Raw genomic sequence first — 26,071 nt, forward strand, 5'->3', positions numbered from 1 at the left:
CTTTGCTCAGTGATTTTCCCAGTTGCCAAATGCATTGTGACTCAGAATAAGAAAGAGAACTGGGACAGGCTCAAGACATCTCCCCCTCTTTTCTTGTCAGCTGTAAAACTAGAGTGGAAACTGTCTGATGGCTACCAGAAATTTACTCAATCACATAAATATTTCATCTAAAAATAAAAGCCAAATACACGTTTCTTTTTTTTTTCCGCATATATTTACAATATAAATACTAATTTGTTTTCAAAGTACATATTCTTTAACAATTTGTAAAAGTTATCTAGCATGGGACAGCAATTTAATGTAAAGCTTCTGTAGTAGTGATTAAGGAAAAATAGAACTGTTTGGGGGATAAGGGATTCTAGAAGGAATATAAATGGGCATGATGATCTGAACTTGCAAAGGGAATGGGAAGCAGCTTAGTCTGCATTGCACTGCTAATACAGAATGTTACAGGACTACTATGTAAGAGCAAATTGGAAGGGGTGTTGTAAAAACTAAACTTGGGAGATATAAAAAGTACACATGCTTGCATAGTGCGTTAATCTTAAAGAAGCTCAACATTTCATTCTCATTTTCAATAACTTAAATGAATAGTACTCAAAACACATCACACAAAATTAAAGACTTGTGCATATATTTCAGATTTCAACATTAATGTCAAAAATACATAGTATGATTTTACATAGGATTTGTGCTACATTAGAACACTAGAGACAAACATCACTTGAGTATTAAGGAAAACATTAAATATTAAATAACTGAGAAATAACATGTGTAAACACTAATCTAACCGGGGGTTCTGCTATTGCAACATGTCCAATGAAGTGGTTTCAACAGTACAAAAAGGCTTAGGACATGAGTGTTTCCAGTCTACTTGGAATATGTGGATCTCATTCCAGGAATCCTTTAATAAAAACTGGTCCAGGATAACAGGAGAGGATCCACTCTCCTGGTTGTTTATTTGGTACACTCTGTTCTACGCTAATTTTTACTTTCAAACTGGGGTAATCAGCAAATACTTTAAAATGTCACTTCTTATCAACATCTTGGTGAAAACTGAGGGTTTGTTGGTGATTCAGTGTAAGATTTGAGTTCGTATGCAGCACCGCTATCAACTTCCATTGACTTTCTAGAGAACAGGAGTCGTACATCTCTATGGAGGTAGATCTTTCCAGATTTAGAACTCTGGAACCTGAACAAACGAACAAACAAACAAAAAGAGGCATCATTTCAGAGAATAAGTCTTTAAAACAAAACAAAACAAAACAAAACAAACTCGAATAATTAAATTTTAAAACTAGGAAAAATTAGTCTTGCCACAATATTAATAGTAATTTTTAACAAGATGTTTATATTGCCAAAGCATGTGATACTATTTAAGCACCTCTCCCTTACTATTTCCTAAACACTTCATACTTCCTTCTCCCTCTGACAATGCAGATATGCTTCCTTCTGTAAATCTAGGTTTCACATACAATTTTACTTTTCATCCCTAACACCAGAGTACATATACCTTTCCTCACCTACAGTATCAAGTTTCAGTTCATATCAGCCAGTTATATACTACATTTAGGCTTTGCAAGCCTAGCATCTTCTAGCCACAAAGGCTGATACATTTCACAAAACTTGCCCTCCCACAATTTTGAGTACATTAAAATTGATTCCACATTTGAAAAGTCACCACAGAAAATAATCAAGTTTTGAGGACAATCACTGGATGAGAAAGGGCTGCTATCAGCAATAGTGGCTCACTAAATAAAGCCTAATCATCATTAAAAATCAGAAGAGTTAGCAGTGAAATGAAAACAGTTATCAAAATTGAATATGGAACAGTTTCTATCCTCTGCTAACGTCTATAGCATAATATGGGGGCTGTAATCTTTAATCATATAAACTTATCTGGCATTTAAGTCAAACACAGCCTTTAGTGTTAATTTCTCTGGTTTTCCCTTTGCATAGTGGAGGTACTCTCTGGGTTTGCAGATTTTATTCCTAAATTAGCTGAAAATTCTGGCTGTCAGTTGTGTATATTAAAACAAACCTCTGTCTCACTCTTCTTTTTTTCTTTTATTAGTTTCAAGTATACAATACATTGGTTAGACATTTATATAGTTTATAAAATGATCCCCCTAATTGCCCCTTTTCCTCTGTTTTTCCACCTAGCCAATATATTAATGCTAACTGCATTCCCTATGCTGTGCTCCCTATCCATCTATCAACCACGAATTTGTACTTCTTTAACCCTTCACCCCATTCTCCCAGTTCACCAACCCCCTAACCCCTCTGTCTGTCACCAAATTGTCCACTAAATTTGTGAGTCAGTTTTTGATTAGTTTGTTCTTTTTTTGTTCCTTAGATTCCGCATATAAGTGAAATCACACGGTATTTATCTTTGTCTGACTTATTTCATTCAGCATAACCTCTAGGTCCAATGTCTCACCCTTTTTCTGCAGTTTTTCACCATCTCAGTGTGAAGGAGAATATAGTGAGCTTTGGGAATTATGCCATACTTTGCAAAGAAATTTTTTTAGAGTATTGAAAATATCTAATCATTATGTGGAGATTGTAAAAGCTGGAGTAGTTGAGTTTTACTTTGGTAAATGTTGGTGACATATGGCTAAGGTGGTTAAACTTCAAAAGGAATGATATTGAATGGAAGTTTAGAGAGTTAATTCTTTTTCTAGATTGGGCTGGGAGCTATTCTTATAGTGTATTTTATACCATTTTTCTTTAAAAGTTTTCTAAGTCTATTTGGTAGATTTTTCATTCCCATAATCTGTATAACATTTCCCATGAGGCTCATGCCAGGTAGTATAAAGCTGGGTTTAAATATACTGTGCTGGTTCAACATGACCTTTGGTTGCAGAACACCAGGCAGAAGACCCCAAGAGTCCTAATTAAGCAGTGCTATAGGGGAAACCAATTAACTTAACAGACTTTTTCAAGTATGGGACTCGAGTGTGCAGCTCAATCCTTATTCACTCCAGATCACCATAATGCAGATCTATTGAAAGATAGCTGTTGGCACCATCAGTAACAGACTAAAGAGGTCCTCTGCCTGGGCCCTGAATGAAAAGGTGCCTCCTCCTGATGAATAGGGCTCCCTGGAGTAAGGAGTTAAGATGAGATGAATTACCATCACTGATGTGATTGAGGACTTACTATGAATAGTATCAGAAAATTATTAGGAACAGAGTTACAGACAAAATACTGTTGAGCTCTCTCTTAACCAATAGACTTGCTCATTGATCCTCAGAGCTGAACTAGGATTTCAGATTGGAAAACCTTAGGATGCTGGCAACTTGGGCTTCAAGGGCAAACAAATGGTTTCTCACGATGTAGAGCTGTGAGGGTGGGTAGTAAAAGTTAGAGGGTAAGATATTTCTAATGGAATCACTAGAACATAAGCTCCATGAGAACAGATTTTGTCACAGCTGTTTTCTAGTGCTTAGAAGCATCCCTAACACATAAGCATTTGTGAAATGAAGGAATAAAGAAAGGTTAAACACTTCCCTGTCTGATACAGTAGCTAGTAGCCACATGTGGCTATTGAGCACTTGATATATGACTAGTTCAAATTGAGTTATGCTGTTAGTTTAAAATACATACTTGATTTCAAATATTTAGTACAACAAAAGAATGTAAAAGCTCTCATCATAGTTTTTATATTGATTATATATTCAAATTATAACATTTGGACATATTGGGCTAAATAAAACATATTAATCTTTCCTGTCTCATCACTTTTTTAATGTGGCTACTAGAAAATATAGAACTATACATATGGTTCATATTATAATTCTATTGGACAGCACTGGTTTAGAAAATGTGTTTTACTGCCCCACATTTATCAGCATTTGTTTTGATATAAAATTACATTACAAAGCCATAAATGAGAACTCCCCAAATTCAACAAGTAATAATGACCGCAGGCAGTTATGCCATGCGTTTCTGCATCTTGGCAAATCACCAAGAATTTTCAAGTTAAGCAGGTTCCAAGAGGCACTGGTCTAGTTAGAATGACGGTTTTTTAAAGAAACTAAAAATTTTAGAGTTGTTCTAAAATTACGTATTTTAATATTCATTTGAAACATACCTCAGATGTATGAGGTAGCGTAATAACCGTTCTTCTGAATGTTGGATGTTCTCTTTATTAACACTTCTCCTCATGTCCTGTTTAACTGGTACAGAAAAAGTTCGCTGTCGTAGGAATGTCTGATGATTGGCTGGCATATCTCGTAAGTCATATATCACAACAAACATCTTCACCACAGTCTTATTAGGATTAAATAAGGTCTGAAGAAACAATATAGAAATGACTCCTTTAAAATGGTGACTTGTTGACTTCACTCAAAATGATTATGCCAATAATAAAATAGATTTTTTAATAATAAAAAGATCCCAGTGGATATACTTCAGTTTTGGGGACTGAAGTTAATGAAATTTGAGTTTATATGATAATATTCAATAGTTTTTAAATGGTTCAATTTATTGTTTTATTTCACAATAATGTGAAACTCTGTAACAAATCAATATCTTTAGTCACAAATTGCATGTCAATAATAGACAATACAGAACTATTGCTCCTAGTCCAGATTTTAAGAAATGGTTCTATTCTATTAGGTTAAGCAAAATATATCCTCACTAGATTAAAGCATTCCAGTTCATGTATTTCAAACATTAGCTTCATTAAAGTGTAGCAACTAATTTCTCAAAATAGAATTTTAATTTTCCTCACATTTTAATAGTGACTAAATAGAATCTTTAAAAATTAAAATCTTGGTAAAACTAGACTTTTAGGTACATATGGTTATTACAAAATTTAACACATATTCTCAAAAGAGACTTTTTCCTATCTGGAAACATATCCAAGTTTAGAAAATAAAGTTTATTATTAGTTACAAAGTAAGCTAAATAATACTTAATGTTCTCATAGATTCATTTCAAAAACTGAAATGACAGTTTATCATCAACAATATCATAATATATAAAAATATCCTTAGTGAAAACTGAATTAAATTCAATTGATACTTGGCTATTAATAATTGAAGGAATATTATTTTCTAAAATACGGATTTATAAACAAAATCTCAAACTGCCGATCTGACTTTAACCAAATTACCAACACATCAATAGGTAACTTGGTGCCCATGCTTTCAGAAGCTCATCCGTGGCACTGGACATCACTCACTGAATCAAAATGAGAAATATATCAATATTATGATCCAATTTTTTAAACCTAGTGAGTCTTAAGATTAAGGCTAATACATTCAACAACCGCACAACTAGCAAGCCAGGAGTTCAAACTATATTTTTACATTATTAAACTATATAACGTATGAGACCTACATTCTGTATTTAAAATTAACCATTAAAGTTGGCAGTCCTCAAACAAGAGATGAATGTACTGCTTTTGTGTTTATGCTTCATTATTATGACAACTGATAGCTAGTTTTCCAGTGACCCAAACTTTCACATGAGCTATGTGGCCAGAGGCAAGAGAACAGATTATCATTCTTTTAGTTTAAGAAATCCATTCAACATAAAAATATCACTTTAATATGCAGTGATTCTTCTTCAGTAAAATTTATATTTATGTATATATGGTAATATATACACACATATATAGCATAGTACTATGTTTCATATCTGTGTAATATGAAATAAGCAAATGTATAGACTCCTTTGCTGTATTGGAACAAAGGTGATGAGTAAAAGTGGTCTGGTGAAGCACTGATCACACTGAGGCCAAAGGTGAAACAAGCTTTTTGAGTTATAACAGATCCTGAATGCAAGAAACTCAGCTAGACTCATTTTTTTTTTTTTTAATGTCAGCTTTGTTGATGTATAATTGACAGATACAGCCAGACAATTTTCAGTCTGCAAGAGCCAACTCTGTAATAGACTTCTGGGCTTTCCAGATTATCCTGGGTCTGACTTGGAGACGACCTCAGTTTGGTAAAGTGGCCGTGATATCAAATTACTCTTCCGAGAACCCTAGACCAAAGAAGATGAAGAACTGCTTTCCTTTATGGAGGTCCCCAAATGGTCATTCCTGGGGCAGAGCAGGGAAACTCCAAACAAAGCTGCAGACCCACTGTTACTTACCAAAGTCGTTGCAGCAGCAGTAGCAGGAGAAAGGGCTAAGTTCTATATGTATGTGAGAGAATGATTATTGCAATTGTAGGCTATAAAACACATACCACTTGTATTGTTCCTGAAGGAGGTACTCGATAACCCCTTTTACCAAGGGACTCTAAAGTAATCACACCCTTGAAATAAAAGAAGACAAATTTGAGTACAAAACCGATGCGCATGTATATAAAAGACATAATATTAATAAATCATGTAATTATTAAAATTTCGGAATTCTATTTGTATGGAAAAACATTCACATTGAATTAATAGAGATACATTCTAAGAGTATGAAATAGTGAGGGTCCCACTGGTATGAAAACAATTTACTGTTCTTCCTGGAGATGTTGCAATAAATAATATATACATCAAATATACAAATAAATAACAAATATATAATATCATGCTGCTTGAAATTTCTATTAAGATACAGAGAAGTAAGAAGTTCTTTAACTAAAAAGGATAAAGGGAGATGACAGGATTATTCCCTTGTATCATGTGGGAGAAGGGAAATTAAGAAGCAGAATAATTCATTGGTCTTTGGACACATAAAAAGTCAGAAATGTGGAAGGGTCTAAGCCTTGACCAAAAATGAAGCAAATTCTTACTAGATACAGACCAGCATCAGTATCACCTGTGAACTTGTTAAAAGTGCAGAATTTCTCATTTTTCCCCCGACCTACCAAATCAAATTTGCAAATTAACAAGATTCTCCATATGATATCAAAGATACATTAAAGTTTGAGATGCACTGCTGTACTATATAAAGTAGTTTTCTGAAAAGGATGTTCTAATCACTGCAAAAGTCCAAACAATGGGAAACAAGTACATACTAAAACAAGGGAACCTAAGATTGAATGTGTGAAAATTTCTAGAGAACCAGAATGACCAAATGACTAAAGGCAATGATTGTGATAATTCTTAGATAGCTTTAAGAAATGAATGCTGATTCATTTGTTTTAACAGAGCTAAAAATAGTTTTCTTTTGAATAGTTAAGGTAGTTAAGTAGAATAATTGCATGCTCTACATTTCATATCCCATCATTTTTCGTTGTACATGCCAAAACATGTCTATCTTATATAAATGTAAATATAAAACAGGACTGTCCCATCGGGCAACATCGTCATTGGGTTTGAAAGACAGTCCAGGGTCGAGGGATAAAAGGAGACAAAAGTAAAAGGGAAGACCAGACTCTGATGTGTGAACACCTCAATTCCAGCATTTAACATCGAACTATTAAATTAACAAGCTAATATTGGGAAATGTTCACAGAAATGGCCAATGAGAAAACAAACGTGGTTCTTGACAAATCTGATTGATCACATGGTCATTTAGAATATGAAAATAGCTATCACTAATTGCATCCCTAATAAAAAACAGCAATGAAGCTTTAAATAATTTCTCTTATAATCTGCTCTAAATGAAAAATGCTATGGTATATAATGCCCCTTTTCTTCCTAGTTCCAGAAAGAAAAAAGTAAAATATATCTAAATAATAGCTAACTTTATAATCACATTGCTACAGGTAATGCATTACTGTTTTTCCTTGTCACCCTCCCCTAAATAAATAAAGGAAAACTGGTGAGGCAAAAGCTACTATCAAGCCTATACATATTTCCTTTAATACATACAATTCTAATAGTTTTTAGAACATGATAATGTAATTAAATCAATTTATAAAGAAAATATAGATTTTTTAAAAACTTTAATAAAGATTAAGGCAACATTTTATAATAATTTCTAAGCAGTGTAGACCAGTAATGGATTGGCAAATTAGGAATTTTAGAAAGGAATTGAGAAATTATTTAGAATTTTATTAATATCATTAAATTATTTATTTCAATAAGTCAGCATATTAATATTTATATCTACAAAAAGTTGCCGTATTTAATATAAAGGAGAAAAATATACTTCTGGTATTTTAGGATAGAATAGGAAGGTTAAGATAAGCTAAATTGGGTCAAATCTTATACAAAAACTCAGTCTCTAATTATTGTCAGCAGAGAATATACAAAGCTAAGTAAAACTGAAAGAAGTTTATCTTAATTTGGTTAATTACAAATGGAATAAAATAATATATGGCCCTACTATAATGATAATACAAATCATACCATGAATTTGCCACTGTCACACCTGCTTTAGACCTTTCTGCCTGGTTCTACCATGTAATAGTTTTGAAATCATGAAATGTTGTCATAATACATTAAGAGAACATTTTAACCACTGACAGCCCATTGAAGAGAGATAGTATATAGCTTTGAGTTAATCTTATTTAATGAAAAGCCCTGTATCACTTCTACGCCACAAAGACAGAATTTTCTGTGCTAAAATTTTACCTTTGTGAGTTATTTTTATAATTCATGATGAGAGGTCCCAAGATGATAATTAGAGTAAAAAATAGGAGTTTAGTGTCTCAGCTCTGCTGGTCTACGATATGTATTATCTTCTCAAAACCTGATCAGTTCTTTGAAAACAGACTAAACTACCAGTATGTAATAAATAAGATTCCCTGAAGAACAAGATTAATTATATTAATTTATAGTGGGAAAGATCTGTACTCTAAGATTCGGACAGGGTCATTTGTAAAAGGAACCCATTCCTAATGAGTAAACTGACTTAGAAAAAAAATTACATAATGGAAAGTTTATTGAAAAATATTATCAGAGAAAAGTAAATCAGGGATTCTTAAAGGGTAGACTAACTCAACTCAATAACCTGATTTAAACTCTTTCCAATATCTATTCAAATTTGTAACCATTTGTGTGTACTTTCTGGAGACACAGTGACAAAATTCTCTCTTTCTAAATCCTTTATTTTAACCATTCATTTTTTTACACATCAACCAAGGTTAAGGACTATTACTGTTTTGCTTTTTTAAAGCACAGTTCAAATGACCTCTTGCCCATGAATTTCACTTAAAGATATTTGAGCTGATTTTCAGCCAACTCACTTTTTTTTTTTTTTTATTATTTCTAAACCATCCTAATAATCATCAGGACTTGGTTGGTACATAATGACAGATATAGTACTGTAGACATCTTTAAATTCTCTATCACTATGTACTAGTAGAATATGTGAGACTGATGAGACCTCTTGATGTTCTGGTAAAGCAAAATGGGAATCTTTACAGCTATATTCTAATACTATAAGCATTCTAGTATAATACAGTTTTTTTCTGGTATTGAACTTATATCAATGATACTTTCCATTTTATTAATTATCTCACATTAGCAGTTACTTTTTCAAAAATTTCTAGAAAAGTGGATCCATCTTTCTATGGTAAATGAAAAACAGGTGGCTTATGTGGTGATAACCGGGCAAGTGTTTGAAGGAGTGGGCCTCTGTTTTTGATAATAACCAGTGTTGTGTGTCTTATAATTGTGATCCACAAGTGTAAATATTGGGAAAAGGAAACTTTGAATAAATGAGCAGACCAATGTGCTTTTTCTATCAAAGTATGAAACACTGATTATGCTCTTAACTAAAATTTTCACCCTTAGAATGGAGTCAGTCTTCCTTGAGCAAATTGGGCAAATAATGGGTAGGCTGTATTTAGTTCCCTAAAAAGTATAATTTCCCTTCTTCTGTTGTTTCTCGATTACATAGAATTCCCTTTTCACAACTAATAGCAAAAGATGTTGTTACTTATGTTCTTGAAAATATAGAATATGGGGAGAGGAAGCAATTGGACCAGGTAGTAGCTAAGGACATTAGAGCGGCAAGACCAGTGCTATATATTTCTATACTAATAGAAATATGTACTTCTCAAAACAAGACCTAACATGAAAACCCATATCTGACTCCATATTTGACACTGTCACTGTAAACTTTTTATATACTTGTATTGCTAGCCACTTCTCCCTCTTTGTCTTTTGCAAAAGGGCTGATACTAATCATTCTCTGGGACTCAGTATCAGTAAGCAGTTGAAGGCTTATTTTATCCTCAATCTATTGGAATAAAAAATGGAAAAGATCAAGTCATAGAATCATAAGGCTCCAAACTGTGCTCTAATTCCCCTTAGCTATCTTACTCTACTCTAAAACATTAGCATAAAGCCAGAAATAACGAATATTCTAAAGAACCCTAGGATTGAGAAAAAATGGTCCAAAGATAAAGCAAACAAGAAAATGGGGGTGAAAGGGCCTACAGAAGCCTTAGGTTACCAAATCTTTACATAAACTCTACTTGAGATGAGGATCACATGTGAGGGCAACCCTCGTGGGACCAGAGTACACTGTAAGCACTTGAGAATTTGTGTGGGTCTATGGCCATACTACCATGAACGCACCTGATCCCGTCTGATTTTGGAAGCTAAGCAGGGTCGGGCCTGGTTAGTACTTGGATGTGATGAGAATTTATGTGAGCTCAGCAAGATATAAAATTATAGTGTCACTAATCAAATTTTGTCATTTTTTCAAATTACATAGAATAAATTTTCAGCACTATGATCAAATGTGAAAGAAGGTATCTACTGTTAGAGATAGCTCAGAAAGAAGTTGTGCGATACTATTTTGGTATATTAATTTCTATTCAGTCTTCAATTTTCTCTTAGGAAATGCTTTATACTTTCAAACATTGCACCAAAGCGATCCTCAATCTCTCATCTTAAAGACATTTGTCATTAAGTTGTTGATTTTAGCAGAAAAAAAACAATTTTAAAAATACTTGCCATATAAGGAGAGGGAGCATTATCATCTGAAACACTGTAGAATGACACTTCAACTGGAAGAATCAAATGTGTGGGGCAGAAAATACCACTTGCCCCTACCTCGGCAGTAAAACCATCAACAATGCCAAGAGGATCTAAACGGTAGTTCAAGACAGATTCCTGGAAGACAAAATAATTTTTAAGAAACAAATATAACAAGTTAACACATTCATTTTGTTTTCAATTTCAAGAAATACATTCCTATGCCTTTTGGCACTAGAAAAATGGTTGCTACCATTGCCATGCTCTCATTTCAAACATTCATCTGACCTGAAATCAACTCCTCCCTGGGGCATCAATCTTCTACCATACTGCAGAGTTCAGCCACCTCTCACTATTCTGACCCATTAAACTTCACCATTAGTTAGATCTAATTTTTAACGTTATTCTTATTTCTATAAGTAAAAATATACTCTAGAGCAGGTATAATAGCAGAAATTTTTCTCATCCCTTGCATAGCCTTTTCATGGTGTTAGCTACAGAGAAGCACTTAACAACCTGTTAGCAGGTCATATACAGAAGTTCTATCAAAAGAGAAAGCCACACACTGCTCCTTTAAAAAAATACTGTTGTATATTACATATGTTTTATTGTCTAATTTAAAAAACAGTAAATGCTCATTAGAAAAAAAACTTTAAAGAAATGCAAACAGAAGAGAAGATCCTTATCCATCTATCCCAAGCTCACTCACTGAGATAACCACTGTTAACAATTTAATGTTTATCTTTCCAGGTATGGAAATGTTTCCAGAAACATTTTAAACCTTTCACAAACCTCTCTTTTGTATACTTATATCAGCACATATATGCATTTATCACGTGAATAGCATTTCTTTGATTAGGTAATTCTTTGAAAAGGAACCCTGCAAGCCCTTATGAGTCTAATAGTCTGTGTACTCTAAATGTAAAACAGCAAATCAGCAATTCTGAAGTCCCCTGGTCAAAAAGACTGAAAGACCCATGTTAAAACAACCTTCTCTATCTCTTTCCTGCCCTGCAATCAATCCGATCCATAGCCTGGTGATTTGACGTCTCATCTCATGGCCTCTGCTCTCTCCCCAACCACCACTAACCTTGCTCAGACCTTCATGACCTCGTCTCCAAACAAATGTAACGTCTTCTAAGTAGTTTTTCCACCTCTAGTGTATCCTCTGTTTTACTGTCAGAGTTGTTTATCTTTTTTTAAGGAATGTCTTATGTCATTCACCAGGTTAAAAACTTTGTGTTTCTGGTATCTATGGGATGAAGTCAGATCTTCATAGCATGGCATTAAGCCCCCTGTACCTTTCCTGCATCATCTCTTCCCACTTGCAGAGTCTCATGCTTCAGTTTCAGTTGATGCTTTCCAGCACCACAATGCTATTTCTCTGCTTTGCACATGTGTCTTTGTGCATGTGGTTCCCTCTGTATAGAATCCTTTGCCACTCCCCGCACAAATTACTTGGCAAATTCCTACTCATCTTTTATAACCAAGCTCAAGTAACAGTTCCTCAGTAAAGCTTTCCCACATCCCTTTAGCAGAGAGTGGACATATGAAGACTGAAGAAATTTCTATTACAGTGCTAATTACTTGGGTTTCTAAGTTATTTATATGACTATCTTTTCTAGTAGACCATAAACAAGACAGGAACCTTATTATTTAGTTTTGTATTCCTAGCATACATGACAACACATAGTAGGTACTCAATAAGTGTTTAAGAAAAATATTCTAAAGATGTATAAAATGTTCATAGGGAAAGTACATATTAAAATGCTTACAGAAAGGGCCAATGACCCATGTTAGTCTTTAACTTGATTCAGAATTTTGTGACTTTAAATTAATATGCTAACATGGATTCTAGGCCCTACTCAGTGCAAAATAACAAGGAAATAAAAGACATACAGATAACAAGGTAAGAAATAAAACTGTCCTTATTTGTAGATAATATGAGCATCTACCTAAATAATTCCAAAGAATCTAAAAAGAATCAATAAAAGTAATAAATAAGTTGAGTAAGGTCATAAGTGATTATATATATGTATATGTGTGTGTATATATATGTATACATATACCCATATATGTGTATATATACACATATATGTATATATACACACACACATAAAATCACTTATAGTTTAATATATAACAATGAATAATTGGAATTTAAAACTTTTAGTGTGTAATTTACAATTATCACCAGAAAACATGAAATACTTACATATAAATCTATAAAAATATGTCTAAGAAACTACAAAACACTGATGAAAAAAATCAAATAGCTAAATAAATGTAGAAAGATACTGTGTTCATGTATCAAAAGATTTAATATTCTTAAGATGTCAATTTTCCAAACCAAATCCAGTTGGCTGTTTTGTAGAAATAGATAAGCCATTTCTAAAATTTATATGAAGAAGGAAAATAACTTTTAAAGCAATTTTAAGATAGAATGCCACATTAGAGGACTCACAATTACTGATTTCAAAACCAGACGAAATGGACAATCATATTTATAAAAATGAACCTTGACCGCGTACTTCATATCATATATAAAATTAACTCAAAATAGATCACAGATATAAATGAGCTAAAATAATAGAACTTAAAGAAGAAAAACATAGAAGAAAAATTTTGTGACCTTGGATTAGGTCAGTAATTCTCAACCAGGGGACACATGTCAATGTTAAGAGATATCTTTGGTTGCTACAATTGGGATAAGGAGGGGAGTGCTACTAGAATCTAGTGGGTAGAGGCCAAAGATTCTGCTAAACATCTAACAATGCTTGAAACAGATCCCATAACAGAATTATCTGGCTCAAATACCAATAGTGCTAAGGTTGAGAAGTTCTGGGCTAGGCAAAAATTTTTCTTAGTACATCAAAATCAAGATCCATAAAAGAAAATAATAAATTGGACATGAATAAATTAAAATCTTTTGCTCTTTAAAAGACTGTTACAGAGATGTAAATTACCCTTAGACTTAGAGATAATATTTGGAAAACATAATATGCTTATTTGGGATAGCAAAGCTAAATGATAAAGCACAGAAAGGAGGCTCCAACAGTATCAGTCATGGGGAAGTATAAATTCAAACCACAGTACGAACAGCACTACACACCTACTAAAATGGCTAAAATTAAAAAGGCTGACTATTGCAAACATTGGCAATGATGTAGAGGAACTAGAACTCTCATACATTGCTGGTGGGAATTAAAAATGGTATAACTACTTTGAAAAACAGTTGCACAGTTTCTTAAAAAGTTAAACACACCTATCATACTACCTAGACATTCCAATCCTAGGTAGTTACCAAACCAAAGCTTATGTCCCTATAAAAACTCATACATGAATATTCATAGGAGTTTTATTTGTAATAGCCCCAAACTTAAAAAGACCCAAATGTCTAGAATCAGGTGATTTAATAAACAAACGTTTATTGCCACATAACAGCAATAATAATAATAATAGCAAAACAAAACAAAACAAAACAAAACAATGACAACAACAAAAAACCCTAACTCTTGATATACAGAACAATACAGATAATTTCAAAATAATATGGGTGAGTCAAAGAAGTCCCTGACTCCAAAAAAGAGTAATTACTGAATGGGTCTACTTAAATAAAATTTTAGAAAATGCAAGCTATTTTATAGTGGTAGAAATTAATGGGATTACCTCATGTAGGAAAAATAACCCATTTCAAATGGCTGTCGATATTGTGCTGGATTGAACTGACAGAAGAAGAGAATCACAAGACAGATAAGTGAAAAGGACGAAAATGAAATTTTTGGAAAGGAAAACACTAATCGATAGCAAGAAAAAAAAAACTAGCTTCAGAGATCAGAAAGACAGCCTTCTATTTGGGTGTTGCTCTGGGTCCATGTGTTTCTAGACTCTACCTAAAGCCCCACAAATCATGACAAAAAATACTGATTCCCCTCAACAACCTTGAGGGTAAGGCTTTGCCCTGGTTCATGAAACAAAACCAATGTGTCAGTTTAGTAATTTGTCCATCCCTCCACTACCCTTTTTAGATTGCCACAGAGAGTCGAATTCACAAAGGAGAATATCTCCTGTGATTTACTGGAGAGAGCATCAAATTCATTATTAATTAAAGAGGACCTATGGGTTGGACAGTCTCAGAACTTCTTTTAAGTCACATAATTTTTCTGTTTAAGAAGTCACATGAAATGTGTCCATATCTGCACAAATAGAGTCGTGTGAAAATAAGTGTACTGATCTTTAACCAACTTCCTTTTCATAAAGCTTTCAGATATCAAAGCTCTTTTTTCCCCCTTCATAAATGTTCTTGTAATAAAAAGGTTTCAGAGGACCTGATCCTCACAAGAGCCGTATGGAATTTTAAATGACAAAGAACAGAGAATTCAGCATCTCTGAACTGATACCTTGACAGTGATATAGAAAAAAGAGTCTACTTATCATATCATATTTTCTTTTTATTTCCACTAAAACTTTAAAAGACAGCCTCAACATTAAAATATTGTCTTAAATAAAATATACTGTTAATATATCAAAACACCACAACCCTGGTAAAGCTATTTTAAGTTAAAAATATAAATTTTAAGTTATTTTTTCTTAAAAAAAAAAAAAAACACCTCATCAATTAAAATCACTTTTAAAATGTCATTAGCAGGTTTATGTTTAAGGTTGTTTTCTAATTAATGACAACTAAACCTATAATAATACACTTGATCCCAAGTATATTATGTTCATTATTAAATAAAGCAGCACACATATCAAAGACCTTTAACCATTGACTTTCTAAATTATCTTTTTATTTTAGAATCAATTTAGATTTACAGAGAAACTGTAAATACAGTACAAGAAACCATGTGATTTAAAAATCAACCTCCCTGATCATGATGGGATTGCCATCAGCACACCATCATCCTTCAAGGCCAATTTTATCAGGTAAGAAAATGAGTCAGGTCTGTCCTCTGTGGCTAGAGTAACAGATACCTCCATCCAATGTGATTTTATCTAAGTCCTCTGTCTCCTCTACAACCACCCAATTCTAAGATGTCACTGTCAACAATGCTCCCAATTTCACTTCTGGTTTAAAGGAAAAGGAAAGAAGGTGATTTCAAGGCTTTGGAAAAATACAATCCAATTTTTTATTTCCTTTTCATAAGCAAATGACATAAATTATCCCCTGGACATAAATGAAGAAACTGCGACTCTTAAAATAGTTTCAAAAAACATTACCTCAAAATTTCCTAGGAGACTAAGACTTGTTATAGGTGGAGCACTAGAACTCAGAAATGGTTTTTCATGAATATCTGGATCATCTTCAATTTTCAAACATGGCCGAGGACTAATAAAAAAAGTCAGAAATGAACATATTAACCATAATATTTTCTAATTAACTTTTTCACTGTTAATATAATCTGATCAATTTTATTTAAGCTACCATAATAAAAAATCAATCGAACCAAATTCTAAGATATGAAATATCTAGTTTAAAATTCCAGATTAGATTTTATAATCATTATTATAATATTTAATAAAGAACATCTATAACATCCTAGGAAATTTCAAGGTAGAATTTATAACAGATCACATAATGGCATCTACTGGAAACATATAATAATGCAATCTTTTATATCAATTTTCAAATTCAATTAAAACTGAGAATACAAGGGCAATATTATGTGAATAAAGAATATGAGAGTATTATATGTCAACAGGGCCAAATTGCCAAGGCTTTTTTTGCAAAGTAGTATAAGGCAAAAGAGGGTGTGAATGACCAGAAATATACAAACCCACTTAAATGTTAAAACCAATGTGTTTGTTTATTATGATGACCAATATATAGCATCTACTTTTAATTTTCTCCCTGACTCATCCTTAATAACTGTGTGTGTGTGTGTGTGTGTGTGTGTGTGTGTGAAATCACATTGAAAATGAGAGCGAAGTAAAAAATAAGATTCCTGTTAAATTTTTTATTTTTAGAGCCAACATTATTTATTGTGAAAGGTCAGAATTTTGTGTAATACTGTTTATATCATATACACAAATGAATATTAAGATAAATACCTTCTAGATGCTAAGCTTTTCAGATGCAGTAACGAAGAATCCAGATCAAAGCAACCTGATTGTGTCTTTCTTTGAGGAACCTAAGGTCAAAATAATCATTTGTAATATTTGTAAAGGCTATAATTTTTTTCTTGAGTCGACAGAATACTTTTCAAATGAAAGCTAAGCAGATCTTAAAAATAATAACCTTCTCCTGTAACAGCTTACATAAAATAAAGCTCTTTATTACATAATATTTCATTTATTAACTAGTATGGAAAAAATAGATGATTAATAAAAGCACTTTTACTAGGTTTCTTTTATTTTTAAGAAGTAGAGCCATTTTTTTTTCTAAAACCAAACATGGAATCCCAATATATAATAAGACTTTTCTACTTTATATACTTCTGTATTTCGGGGTGGGGGCGGGAGCGGGATGGAACTAAAAGATTTATAGCTTTGACATAAAAGAAAAAAAAAAGATTTAATGGTTATGGGAGCCTGGGGTCCTGTGTTGCTCCTCTGCTCATCCCCACTACCCTGCACATTTTTAAGAACCTGGGGCTTCAAAGACAATAGGTTTGAAAATTACTGCACTAGGAAGTTAGAGGCACCGCTGCATACCAGATTATCTTTAAGACAAACCACCATCTAGCTCTAAATATCCGAAAAGTGAAAGACCCAAGTGTAAATTAAAGGTGAAATCATATATGACATGCCAGTTAGACATCTGTTTCTAGAATTAATATTACATAAGTATCTGAGTGATTAGTCTAATTGGTGACAAAGAAAAACATTACACTGAAAGTCTAACCTTCAATATTTTTGAGAGTTGTACAAGTGTACCATATGATTTTTTTGTAGTCAGCACTTAATGTGAAATTTTCAACCTAAACTATCACTCTTCAATTCTGGAAAGGTCATTACCTTCATTTCTTCTAATATTGCATTTTCCTTATTCCATCTAGTCCTCCTTTCAGAATTTCTACTGGACTTTTCCTGAGCATCTCATTTTATCATCTATGGCTCTTTCGTATTTTACCATCCCTCTTCCTCACTGTACCTCATGCAGGTGCTTTCTAAGTATCTGTCTAATCCAGTCACTAAATCTATCCAGCTTATTCTAGTCCACTGTTTAATCCATCTGTATGTGTATGTACATGTGTATATACTCTTCAATTGTAATATTTTTTATATGTAGAATATCTATTTATTTTTTCCAAATCCATATGATTCTTCATCTCAATCCTCTGTCTTTACCTTCATTAATCTCTTGGAACATTTTCAACAGAATTGCTTTTTACTCTTTTTCAGGTTACTCTGATAACAGGATTCCTAAATGTGAATTCTTCCACTTCTTGCTCCTGCTGATTCTTTTAAGGTACTCTGTAATTTTTTTCCCTTGCAGATCATCTTCAGCAGGAATTATTTTCCATGAAAACAAATCCTTCATTATAGATGTGGGATAGTTTCATGCTCCCTTTGCTGGGACTCAATGGATTTCACAGGTTCCAATTTAGTTTTATGGTTATTTCATAGCTAGATGTTTCTGAAACTCATCAATTACACAAATTCAGAACCCTTACCATGAGTGGTTTAGGTTTAGGTCACAATTCTTTTGGGGGCTTCTTTTCCCATATAGGTAAATTTGTTCCTCCTTTCCTATCTCTGGAAGGACAGTCCACCCTTGTTTCTACTTTTATGATGAGTCTGGTTTTAGGTCCCAGCTATGACTGGTGCAAACTTGGAGTTATGACTCCTGTCCCAGCAGGGGCATTAAACCCTAGCACTATCTTAGGTTTAGATAGCCTGGAGGGCCATAATTTGCCCAAGTTAGTATTCATAGATTTATCTCTCTTGCGCTTACATTATATTTACAAGTTTTGTCATATTTTACCCTGGATATCTGTGTTTAGGAAGGAGGAGGGGGTCTTCCTGTATCTACTCAGTCCAACCTATTGAATAGAAGTTTGTAGTGTTTTTTATACCAGAATGATGCCGATCAATGATTTGCAGACATTTTAGATATCTGCAAGTTCTAAACATGAGATCAGAGAAAACTACTTACAGGACTTGAAAGAAGAGGCAATCCAGTTCGAGGATGAAAGGCTCTTGTTGAGGTTCCATCCAAAGAATGAAAATTATGTTTCCGCCAGACACTTGAATGTTTCAATGGCATAGTCCTCTGCTGGGAAAAGAATTAGATTTTAATAGTAATATTTTTTGGTCTTAGACTCAGTTCTAATATGTACTAAGGTACTACATGGTGGTAAAGCTAATCACCTATATATCTAAATTTATACACTTTAATCAGAAAACAGTATTAACAGTTTTTTCTAAGTTGCTGAATAAATGCAAATATTCTAAAGAAAATATATTCTTTAGAAAAATACTTAATACAACATAAAAGTATGTTCTATTGAAAGCATCAATACCAAAGAAAGTATGTTCAAATGCTTTATCATATCTATAAATAATCAGTCTAGCATCTAGTAAGCTAATATTTGATTCTTTTAATTTGTAAAAAAAAAAAAAACCAAAAACAAACAAACAAACAAAAAACTACTCACAGGTAGAAAAAGCATAATGTTCTAAAATAGAAAACTGTCCATATTAAGAGGCATTCTCTGAGGATATAATTTGGTGGGGCATGATATAGAAAAATATAGTAAACATGAATTTAAAAATATATCTCATGTAGTCACAGTACCATGTTTTTGAACTGATACAGGAAATAGGCTAACTCTTATGAGTTTAGACAAGTTTATGCCAAAGGGTCAGAAATTCATAAAAACATGAATAAAAATCTTAAAAAAATAATTCGAGTTCAGGCTCTACCATTTACTAACGTTGTAACCTTAGCAAGTTCTTCTCCAGGCATAGGGTCCTTATTTGTAAACTGGAATTAATAATAGAACCTAAGACCTCATAGTGTAGTAAAAGGATTAAGTAAGCCAATGTGTATAAAATATTCAGAAGAATGCCTGGGTACACAGTAGATGCTATATGAAAAATGTGCATGAAAAAATGAAACTAAGTGGCTTGAAAAATGTCATGGCCAAATTCAGCCTATTTGGTACAGGAAAGGATCATGAAAAGCTGATAGTCTTAAGGCCAGGGTAGGTTTTCACAACAATTATAGCTTTAAGAAATTAGAAATTACCATTTGATTAAACCCATATGTATGTTAAAGAGATGAAATTTTCTGTTAAAAAAATGTAATTTTAAAACTATAATGTCCAGCAAAACTAATCTGAGTGACAAAGCTAAACCAAGGCCATTCAAGTTTGAATTAAGGCAGTTAAATAGTTTTCTTTATAATTGAGATATAAATCTGTGATACTACTTAGAGAAATGAAGACAATTTGAGCCTAATAGTAGTTTTCTAAATTAAAAAGTGGTTTGGTAGAAAGTCAAATAAAATATAAATAAAGTATCTTTTATTTATATAATGCATATTTTAAAATCTTTTATTTGATTGTCACTTCAACTCCGATATAGGCAAAAGAGATTTATTATTCTTATTTTCAAATTGAGGAGACCGAGGTTTTTAGATATTATGTGACTTATTCACTGTCACTCAGGGACCTAATTGTGAAGTCAGGACTGGAACCCAGGAATTCTGACCAACGGCCTAGCGATTTCATTATAGATATTTCTGCAATCTTTAGCTAAGCAGTGGCATAAAATAATGAGCACACTGCCGATGTGTGGCACACTGCCAGAGGGACTAATAAACAATATGTTAAAATGAGTTTTATTTCAAACTCCTATGTACACTCCATCAGTTGTCCATACTATTGAAATAAAAAAGGGCAACAAGAAGAATTAACCTAGTATCTTCTCTTAAGTGGGTTATTTGCAAGGATGTTAATTAATACTAGTTCTGTAGCAGGTTTATCAGACTATGTGTTCTTTAGATACCGGGCACTCAGGGTCTTTATATCTAGATCTCCTAGAAACATAATGGATGTTTTAGAATTACATTTGAAATAGTACATATTACCTACCAACACCTCTGTATTTTTCAGTCGTTCACATGTAGACAAACAATCTTTTACATTCTTCCTCTGAGAACGGTTTTGAGATTTTTCATCAACTGGATCTTCTTTCTTGTCCTGTTCATTTTTCAATTGGTCTGACTTTTTGCATTTGAAGTCTTCATTATCTTTATTGAGATAATTTTCTATACTATTAAGTTGCATATTTTGCTCACGTGTTGTAGGCCTTTTTGAGTCTTTATCTGAGCACTCGTTTTCATATTTGTGCAAATATCCAGATATTTCCAACATAGTAACTTTTGAGTCTTTTTTTTTTGAATTATCAAATTGGTGATTGTTAAAAGATTCTGGATTACAATTTTCATTTTTTATTATTTTTTCTTTATACTTATTTGTGCAAATTTGTTTGTCAGCACTGCAATTTGAATACCGTTTATCAATTCCATTGCTAATTTCTTGCTCCTTAAATTGACACTCAGAAAGTGTATTTTCCAATCTGACTGCCAAATCTAAGTTATTTCCTTTGCAATGAGACATATTTGAGGGAGCCACTAATTTGTTCTGTGTTCCTTGAAGTGTACTTTGGATGACTTCACTAGGACTGTCCTGATACAGATGTCTCCCTATTTGAGGTTTTAAAGAGGACTTGACTTTACTATTGCATTTAAAAGAACTAAAAGATTTGGTAGGTATTAAGTTTTCCCCTTCATTGCAGTCTTCTAACAAGGAAAATTTTGTATTAGAAATGGAAACAGAGGCATCATTCTTGTTTTTCTTCAACAAATTTTTGTCTTCATATGAACTCCTAAATACTTTAGAAGGAACTGAACTGGAGTCACACAGGTTGAATGATTGCCGGGGCATATGTGATACCGTTGGATCAATATGCTCCAAATGTTGAGCAATCCTTGCAATGACATCTTGCCGCTCCTGGAGTAAAGAGCCTATTAAAGGATTAGTCTCACCAACAGACTGGCGAGAATAAAGACCATTAGAAGTGCAAGTTTCACTTCGAGGAGTTTCTGGTTTTGCTCGAATTTTCCCCTCACTGGCGTCTTCCGAAGAGGTCAGCTCTGGATTACCAAAAGAAATGGAGAAAGTTTCTTTACATTTTCTCACGTTTTCATTTTCTTGTGAAACACGGAAAAGTTTAGAATTACGTGAACTAGATTCTTGTGTATTAAATGTATGTCCTGAAACATGTGAACTGCTTGGATCACAATGAATCAAATGCTGAGCAATTCTTGCAATAACATCTTGTCGCTCCTGAATTAAAGAGCCTATTAAGGGATTAGTCTCACCAACTGAGTGCCAGGAACTCTGGCGGCTAGAGACACTGGAATCAATCACTGAAAGTGATTTTATAGTTCTCACTGGTGTTTCTTGAGACTTTTTATCTCCTCTACCACGGAAGCCCAGAATGTTGGCTTGACATGTTCCATAGTCAGATTTACTGCCAGTGCCTGGATATAGTTTGCCATTTTTGACAGCTGCAGTATATTCTGGAGTTGTGCCATTTTTTGCATGTAATACACTTTCAGGTGCCATGGTCCAAGTTTGTTTGCTACACAGACGCTGTGAACTGTTGGTACTACATTGTTCTGCTTCATTAGAATTGCGGTGCTGATGGGCTTTAAGTTCACGTTCTTGAATTCTTTTCTCATACAGGCCAATATTAGTGTGAATACTACAGGTCAAAACCGGGTAATTCGATTGTCTGGGCAAGGACTGAACGCTGACTTTCAAGGCCACATTGTGAGAAACATTGGGAACAGGAAACACATGTTCAGTTGGAGTCTGTGAAAAATTCCACTGTAGGTCTACATCGGCAGCACTGATTCTGGAATCACACAGAAAAATATGGAATCAACGAGGTTATAAAATATATACCATTAGCATATATTATTTAAACATTTTAAACAGCCATCTACTTATCTTTGTTTGTATTAATGACTATTGAGGTTTTACTTTTTGCTATTTAACCATGCATGTCATTCTGATAAAACCAACACGAGAAATGTGGTAGATTATGTATGGAATAGAGATGATCTTTTAAAGAACACCAAAGAACTTAAGCATTAAAACTGAAGAATATTATAATTTAAAATTATTTGTCAAAGCAAAAAAAGAGCTTCATAGTTACCACTAAATAAATGGATTTAGTTAGTTCTATTGTGTAAGGTGTTTAGGAGATACTTTCTATCTCATGGCCACCTGCCTAAAGAGACAATTAAAGAGTTGTTTAGCAGCCTGTATGTTTACAGTGTTTGAAATGCCAAAAAGTAAGTAAGGCTACCATTATGGAAATACAGCAGCTCAGAAAGTTCTTCCACTTTATTTATAATAGCAGCACTAAGTTCACTGTTGGCTCTCTAAAGTAAGTTTAAAAGTTCTCTGAAAACTATTCCATACCAAATTTAACCCAGAAACAAAATTTACACTGACTCACATCTACATTTCTCTAATTGTTTCGAGAAAAAAAAAAGTCAGTAAATTTTACCCACTTATATTTATAAATGCAGGAATAAAATACTTAAAAGACAAAATATCATTCGGTAGCTAACCAATGTAGTTGAATACACACTGTATTCTTTTTTGCCCTACACATACCTGTAAAGAATATTTCGTGGAATAGCACCATGAGAAACACTCAGCCAAGCACTTAATTGAGAAAAGAACACAAATGAGCGGACAGCCAATAGAAGAGTCTTCTCTTCAATAAATCGATCACCACTCCTAAGGGAAGTAAGAAAGCATCATCTAAATGTCAGCAAGTACAAAATGAATTTATTTTAGAAAAATAGAAACTGAAATAAACATATCACTTAGGATGCATGCTTTCAAGAGTATAAGAGTGAATTTACTGGTGTCACTTGAAGTCACATAAGTACTAAATATCTAAATTTTACTACATAAATAAAGGGATTCAAAGATAGGGTATATTATTAAAATAATGTATAGAAAGTAGTGGAAACATGATTACCAAGAACAACTTCAAACTGGGTTCTACAACTTACTGTCGAGGAACTGGTTCCAATATCCATCTTTCTAATAATAATGCATCTTGCTTAATTGCAGGATCATTTAGGTCAATTCCTTCTGTGGTGGGCCCATCGTCGCTGTAGCAACAGTCTGGCAGTAGCATCACTTCCACCATGATTGGAAGGTTATTCTTCCACAACAATGCAACCTCAGACCTGGTTCGTCTGGCTTGTCGACACTTAGGAAAAAATGAATAAAGCAAAATGTCTTAGTAACCCACACAATTTTATATTTAAATTTGAAAATTACAATTGTTAAGTATACATCTGTTTGAGAAATGAGCCATCAACTGTAGAACTTGCTTAGACTTGTCTGTTTAGGTTTCCGCATTAACTAATGAATTAACACTAGTGAACTTTAGAGTGCAAGGATTAGTATTGAAAGACATTTATGAGGCAAATTTTTTTTGGGGGGGGTGGCGATATCTTTGCTTCAACGTGTAGGAAAAGAACTTCCATACACAATGTTTGACAGGCCTTGAGGTGGCCCAGCTTTTCCTAGTTTGTTAATTACTCATCATTACAGAGGAGATTCATTCTAAGTGAATACCAAAATATTAAAAACTTGTTTTAATTAAATGCTGAAAATATACAAGATTTTAAAAGTTTAAATTTTGGACTACATTTAAGAAACTAACTGGAAGAAAAATCCTTACAGCAATTTATATACTTACTAATTACCAAAATAAATATTTTAACACTATTATACAAAAACATTAATATGATAGCAAAATGTATCCTCCCATCAAAAAAATATATATATAAGTGGGAAATTGCTTCATGTGGGGAAATAATCATTAACATCAATCCACTAAATAAATAAGAACATAAAGTCGATGAGCCAGGGATGAAACTCTAAAAATAAAAAAGGCTGAATTATAGTAGCAAACATCATCTTAAATTCGGTGAGTAAGAAAGCAGGTAAAAATTGGCTGCCCACCTGCCTGCTGATAAGCGAAGCTACCTACTGTGCCTTCAAGAGCCTTGTTTAACAGCCAAGGTTACTGGCTATGGTCCAGGCTTAGGAATTTTTCCTTATTGTTCTGACTAATTTTATATTTAAATGTAAACATTATAATTGTGATGTAACAAAGGCAATGACAGAATTTATGTAGTTTATATAGGTTTAGAAAAAATAAAATAAAAAGCTCTCGACACATGGTTCTTACCTGGGCCAGCTTGTCACTGCATTCATGTTTGGTAGTTCCTGAAGAACAGGACTGTGCTGGAGGGCAGTGGAAACTTTCTGAGCGACCTTTCACGGAACATTCAGGTGTTCGTCCTTCTGTTATTAACAAGGCCAAAGAGACCAAGAACTCCTCTGCATCGTATTCAAAATATTCATCTAAAGTATCTGGTATTAAAAAAGAGAAAGAGGAGCCTTTGCTTTAATGTACTCTTCATAAGAACTCATCTTTTATGCCTAAAATAACTACTGTCACATTCTACATTCAAGTATATTCACTAACTAAGAGTGAAAAGAGAATAAAAATGAGGCAATTAAAATGCAGTAAACTCTTGATTCACAAAATACACAGTCAGGAGATGATGGATATTTCAAAATTAAACAAAGCTGGTTAAAATTATCGCATAAAACTGTTTTAATGTAAACTTCAATTAAAATACCTAAGATTTAGGAATACTTTAATCCTATAGATAAATTATATGTTTTTGGAAGTCAACTACAATAGTTTTCACACATAAAACTTCACCAATAGCAAAAGGTTAAAATGTTTTACGTCATATATTTTTAGCTAAGATATTTTATTACTATTATTAAATATTAGAAAAAGATACAGCTCCAAATGCATGTTTTTCCCCTTTTCTCTCTCTTCCCTTCTTTAACCTGCTTCTTGTTCTCACAGCCCTAATTCTGTGACACGGACATTCACAGCCACGGGGGCCTTCTCTGCCTTTCCAATACAGTAATGATAGCTGCAGAGGGAGATATGCTATGATTACCCAACAGCAGATGCAGGCTCAAATTGCAAAATATGAAATGTAATATTTTGGGGGGTACTACGCAGTTCCAAACAATCTAACCAGCAGATATTTTCACTTATTTGCAGTAATTTTAAAATTCCTCACAGGTGCTCTAATTTTTTTAAACACAGTTACCTTTTAAAATTATTAACCTGCTACACAGGTTGCACATGCATGCACATGTACTTT

At 33.2% G+C, this 26,071-nt stretch overlaps 1 protein-coding gene across 9 annotated transcripts in view; it reads right to left on the reverse strand.

Moving 5' to 3' along the window:
- Window positions 1–195: 195 nt before the first annotated feature.
- Window positions 196–26,071, reverse strand: part of FAM214A (family with sequence similarity 214 member A) — a 98,468-nt gene continuing 72,592 nt past the window's right edge. For 6 of the 9 annotated variants that reach the window (XM_016153659.2, XM_016153663.2, XM_016153661.2 and 3 more), the window contains 11 exons: window positions 25,069–25,253; window positions 23,876–24,078; window positions 23,469–23,594; window positions 20,868–22,698; window positions 18,926–19,045; window positions 16,879–16,958; window positions 16,048–16,156; window positions 10,807–10,965; window positions 6,204–6,272; window positions 4,097–4,296; window positions 692–1,192 (listed from right to left, as the gene is read on the reverse strand). In XM_016153659.2, coding sequence (XP_016009145.1) covers window positions 1,039–1,192; window positions 4,097–4,296; window positions 6,204–6,272; window positions 10,807–10,965; window positions 16,048–16,156; window positions 16,879–16,958; window positions 18,926–19,045; window positions 20,868–22,698; window positions 23,469–23,594; window positions 23,876–24,078; window positions 25,069–25,253 — 3,236 coding nt within the window. In that variant the 3' untranslated portion in view covers window positions 692–1,038. Of the gene's footprint in view, window positions 1,193–4,096; window positions 4,297–6,108; window positions 6,273–10,806; window positions 10,966–16,047; window positions 16,157–16,878; window positions 16,959–18,925; window positions 19,046–20,867; window positions 22,699–23,468; window positions 23,595–23,875; window positions 24,079–25,068; window positions 25,254–26,071 lie in introns of all 9 variants that reach the window. The other 3 variants (XM_036238419.1, XR_004956205.1, XM_036238418.1) reach the window with 3 other exon arrangements.

This window comes from Rousettus aegyptiacus, unplaced genomic scaffold (genome assembly GCF_014176215.1).
Source record: "Rousettus aegyptiacus isolate mRouAeg1 unplaced genomic scaffold, mRouAeg1.p scaffold_m13_p_3, whole genome shotgun sequence".
Classification (NCBI taxonomy): domain Eukaryota; kingdom Metazoa; phylum Chordata; class Mammalia; order Chiroptera; family Pteropodidae; genus Rousettus; species Rousettus aegyptiacus.